This window comes from Mus caroli, chromosome 13 (assembly GCF_900094665.2).
Source record: "Mus caroli chromosome 13, CAROLI_EIJ_v1.1, whole genome shotgun sequence".
NCBI lineage: Eukaryota > Metazoa > Chordata > Mammalia > Rodentia > Muridae > Mus > Mus caroli.
In genome coordinates, this window is record NC_034582.1 from 48320861 (window position 1) to 48326288 (window position 5428).

The 5428-nt window shown below is 50.8% G+C and overlaps 1 protein-coding gene across 1 annotated transcript in view; it reads right to left on the reverse strand.

Moving 5' to 3' along the window:
• The window catches only part of Ror2 (receptor tyrosine kinase like orphan receptor 2), a 176428-nt gene that overhangs the window by 4565 nt on the left and 166435 nt on the right, over positions 1-5428 (reverse strand). Inside the window, exons 6-7 of the mRNA XM_021180555.2 lie at positions 4720-5034; positions 3172-3417 (exon numbers count right to left, since the gene is read on the reverse strand). Coding sequence (XP_021036214.2) covers positions 3172-3417; positions 4720-5034 — 561 coding nt within the window. The remainder of the gene's footprint in view (positions 1-3171; positions 3418-4719; positions 5035-5428) is intronic.

A 5428-nucleotide genomic window follows, 5' to 3' on the forward strand; every position in this document is an offset into this window, starting at 1 on the left:
AAGAGGGGAGAAGAGAAGAGAAGAGAAGAGAAGAGAAGAGAAGAGAAGAGAAGAGAAGAGAAGAGAAGAGAAGAGAAGAGAAGAGAAGAGAAAAAAGTAGAGACCGGCCATGGCCAGGAGCATGTGGAGAGAGGGGGAAGGGAATGGAGAGAGGGGGAGAAGAGGGCAAGAATAAGAGAGTAACAACCCTACTTAGCTTCTTAATACATTTTAACAGTTTTGTATAATGATGATATCTTTCAGGAAAACAATTACTGGTGCCTTTGATATAAAAGGAATACAGACGGGAAACAGGGGCAGAGGAGTTTAAACTGACAAGGACCTTCTGATTTCCCCTTCATCCTTCTCGAGGAAAAGCTGAGCTTTGTCTCCATATAAGGAACTTCCAGGAAGGTGCAGAAGGGCACACAAGGAGACAGACTGAGGACAGATAGCAAGAAGGGTTCGGTGGGGGACTGACAGACCCTGAGCAGGGCATGGCAGAGGGCTGGCTGTCCTTGGATGGCTTCCCCACCCCATGCACCATTGTAACTGAAGCCATTGAACTTCAAGGATAGCTGGTGTGATCTGAGGAGTTAAGGCTGACCTCTCCTGTAAGAATGGGAGGTGGGCTCTCTAGAGGGCCTAGGAAACCACAGGCTTCTCCTTCCCTTTGAGCCCTGTAAATAAGGACACCAAACGTGGATACTCTTTAACCATCAAGCAATGAGCACCCGTGTGGAAACAAGGCAAACAAGCCCTTTCTAGTGACTGTATATCCAAAAGAGATGACTCTGGCATCACCTTGGGGAGGGACAAAAATAAAATAAGATAACATACAATAAAACAAAATGACAAACAAGAACTTCTGTTCCTATGCAGGCAGCATGACTTCCCCAGAAAGGAACCAAGATTAAATATTCCAGACATCAGGAGAGGCGGGGACAGAGAAAACAGACTTTGGTTGTGTTTGATGTCTGGGGTGAGTGTGATGGTTTGTATTGCCAAGCAGATACCTAGGTTGCAAGCCTCCAGGAACACCTGCGAGGGACTGTCTGTGGGTACTCCACCTGACGGTTGTGGCCCCTTTGGGGGTTGAATGACCCTTTCATAGGGGTCACCCAAGACTACTGGAAAACACAGGTATTTACATTACAATCCATCACAGGGGCAAAATTACAGTTATGAAATAGCAGCAAAGCTAATCTGACAGCTGGGGAGTCACCACAACATGGGAAACTGTATTAAAGGTTCGGAGGCATTAGGAAGGTTGAGGACCACAGCTCTGGATTAAGGGGCTATCTTGATTAGGATCACTGATGTGGGCATTCCCAGCTTGGGAATCCTGGACTGAATATGACAGAGAATGCAAGCTGAGCCCTGGCATCCGTTTGCAGACCCCTCTCTGGTCCTGACGGACGTCACATGATGGCTTCTTCAAGTTCCTGCTGCCCTGAGTTCCCTGCCATAATCGACTAACATGGAGTTAGAAGTCAGATAAGCCCACTCCTCCATTGGTTGCTTTTGCTAATTGTATGTTACCACAGCAGAATAAACTCAAGCAGCAGGGAGCTTTTGAACCCCTCTCCCCAGGAGCGGAAATGTGAGCCCTGCCTACACAGTAACACACTCACTTGTTTTAGCGTCGTCATTTAGAAGTTACCAACACAACACACACTTACTGGGGCGAAAAAAGGGGAGGCCATCACTAAAGTGAGGCATGTCACCAAAGGCTGCCATACTGCTGGACTGGCACCCACCTTCTCATGAGTGCTTTCAGCTATATAGAGTAACTTTTTAATTTTGTATTTTTTCTAATTTTGTTTGTTTGTGTGTGAGTGCTCTGTCTGCCATGTACACCTGCAAGCCAGAAGAGGGCATCAGATTCCCTTACAGATGGTTATGAGCCATTATGTGGTTCCTGGGGATTGAACTCAGGGCTCTGGAAGATCAGCCACTGCTTTGAACCCCTGAGCCATCTCTCCAGCCCTACAGAGTAGCTGTTAAGGCATACAGAAACTGCACTTTTCCTAGGGCGAGCTGTGAAATTATCTTAAACAGAATCACATTGTCTATATTACCCTGCTTGTTGCTGGCTTTGGAGCAGAGTAAGATATTTTGGTCTCTTCCCTGTCAGAACAGACAGATCTGTGGGCTCCTCTGGCTGCATCCATTCCCTGCACACTGTCCTGGCCACTCCAGAGCCTCCTATGATACACCAGAGTGCTTGGTATCTGGCTATCTATCACCAGTAATCCTTCAGGCAGTGCCTTGTGTTAATGCCCCACGAATACAGAACTTTCTATAACCTATGGTTCCAGGTCCTGTAACCTATAATTTTTCTTTAGATAGCTGCTCAGCAAAATGCCCCCTACCTGGACACCCCCCGTGGATCTGAGGAAATCATTGTCAAAAGCCTGATGTGCATCTTTTTAAGGCTTCACTCACTTTGGATGCCTGACACCCAGCACGCTTATGACCTACTCTTTCAGCATTTTCCCAGCATGCCTTGCGAACCCACTTCTCAGCTTTACAGAGGCAAAGCCTTCCCTCAGAAGTAGATTTCACTTGAATGTGACGTCGTACATTTTCACTCGCAAGGCATGTTCCTGCCTTGGACACATGCTTATTCAGAGGAAAGATGCCCTGCGACCCCAGCTCCCCGAAGGCCGGTGATGGATAAATATGACTGTGGATATGTGCGCCTCAGGTCGACAGGGCACTCAGACACAGCTGGTGGTTTAAACCGGCCATTGAACAGCCTTCGCCCACCCATGATATACCAGAGATACCAGGGGGGATGTAGAGACCTCCAAGAAACGGGACAAGGGGTAAGGAGAATTATTTCCACCAAGCTTAGAAATGCTGATGTGGGAATCCAGGCGCTAAACCGAATGTCCAGGACCACACACACGGGGAGCTGGTGGAAGGAAGGTTCTAGAATATACACGGCAGTCACCACTAGAAGGAGAGATTAGGGATGCCCAGCACAGCAGTCAGACTTTTCTTAGCTTAAAACATCCCATGATGATCTGCTATTACAATATTATTTAAAACAAATGCTTCTGTGATAAGATGGGACACAAGAGTTCCTCCCCCACCCTCCGGCAAGACACAAACTCCCATTACAGGCAAACTCAGCAGTTGACATTTAAATATATATATGTATGTATATATAGAGAGAATACATACTACACGGGGGTACGTCACACAGTTCCACGCGTACGTTTTTATTCTGCGTAAAGCACCACGGGCCTTCCATCTGGCCCCCGGGGTTCCGGCAATAGGCATGGCCTCCTCCCAGCTCTGGGAATTCTGTGCTAGACAGGCGATGGCTGTGGGGGTGCTGCAGAGCCCAAGGCTGACACTGGTGGCCTGACTTGGTGGTACTGGCCATCCCCCTGTAATCGGCGCCGGAGCCGTTGTAGCACTGGTGGTCTGAGAGAAACAGAGAGTTAGCAGCCTGAGCATCCAGGGTTGCTGGCAAGCCTGTATGCAGCGCCCTCCTGCCCTGAGGGTTTTCAGAAAGGAACAACAGAGCCACCCTGCCTTCTGGCAGGAAATCCAAAAGACCTAAGGGTTCTACATGTGACCTGAAGGGTAGCATTAGAGGGACTGAATCCTATGGGACCCACCAGGCCCCCACATCCAACCACCCAGGCCAGGATGCTGATGTCAACAGCAGCCTGTCCTAGAAGCAAAATGGAACTGCACAGGCAACTAGGGCAAATCCCAGGCCTGGTCCTGTGCCCCTCAGAGGCCACATTTGCTGCCCAGTGAGAGTCCGGCTCAGCTCCATGTGAGAACACACTTCACCCCGCCTCCATACAGGCATTAGAACCTGGGATGTGTCTGTTAAGCTGCACATGTGTTTACTGCAAACTCTATCCTAAGACACATCTAAATCTTCACTCAGGCTTTGTCCATCTTCACCAGCTTAGTAGCATAAGGAGTTGCCCACTACTGGAACACCCAGATGAACCGCAGAGATCAGATATCCTTAGAGTCTTCAGGAAAGAAGCCTCAGGCCTGGGTCTCCCTACCTGTTCTGGAAACACCCCATGCAGTCCTCAGAGCATTCTAAACCTGACAGAGCATGCTAAACCTACCCTGACTGGCCTCTGTCCACCTGCCAGGGCTAGTGGAGCTCACTAAAACCTCTAGCCCACAGGCATGGGGAAAATGGGGGGATCCACGTGGCATTCTGCCATGGAGGGAGGGAAGATGGAGCACGTGCCTCTGTCCTGTGCAGATTCAAAGAGGCCATGCCCAGATCTCAGGCTCAGAAGAATAAAATAGTCCCTATCTTTGAGATCAGATGTTCCATGGGCAGGCACCCAGGAAAGCTGATCGATCCAGATTTCCTTCTCCAGGGATGCATGTCAGGGGCTTGCTGAGCTCTTGAAAGTTGTCCAGTGCTAGGAATCCCTGGGGCTCCAGAGTCTGAAGCCCATTAAACAAGCCAGGAGGCTGGCTCTGCCACTCCAATGGTCCCAACATGGATTGGAGTATGAAGCAAGGCTTTGGAAATCTCAGGTTCAAGGAGACAGACCCAGACATGGCAAGGGTCCAGCTCAGGTGAGAATCTGGCGCAGGTTAACCACCCAACCACTAGAGGGCTTCCCTGCGACTGCACTGTCCGCTCTGGCAAGTGACCTGGCCCTGCTCAGTAGGGCACAGAGACCTTAAGAAGCTTTGAGGTGTGTTTGCTCAGCTCTGCACCCTCAGGATGACACTCACAGCGACCCAGCCTCTCCGCGGGGATCCCGATGCGCATGCAGTTCGCAGCATCCGGGCTCTCGGGCATGGGCAGCGCTTCGCACTTGGGCAGTTGGAGCCGCATGAGGATGAGCGGGTTGGAGCGGGCAATGGTGTACTCCTGGCGGCAGAGGTCGTTCTCCAGCACCTCACATTCATCCCGGCACAGTTCCCGAGGCTTGGGTGCCCGGGAGCGTGCGTCGCACAGAGGGAAGACGAAGTGGCAGAAGGATGGGATGGCAAACTGTGAACACTGGTCTGACAGTTGCGTGGAGGTGCCGATCATGGTGAAGGCAGCTGCAGGAAAAGAAAGGTGTGAGCTGTGGACAGCTCAAGCCCCGCCCCAGCCCAAGATGCCGCCTTCGATCAGTCTCTAACCTGTCCCACGCCTCAGCCCAACTCTTACCAGAAGACAAACCCTGAAGCCCCTAATCTTGGTCCTTGATCCTCTCCACCCCTCAACTTCACTGCTACCAAAGACAGCTGGCATTCCGCCCTCTCCTCTGGGTTTCCAGGCACCCTGATAACCCATCACCAATCATCCTTTTCTCTGAGCCCCAACCCCTGACTTGGGTGCCCACCTGAGACTGTTCCACACCCCCATTATCCTATTCCAGACACACAACTTCTGAGAAACTCTGACCCACACCCTACACACTAACAGTCACAACTCTAAGCGCCCCCCCCCCCC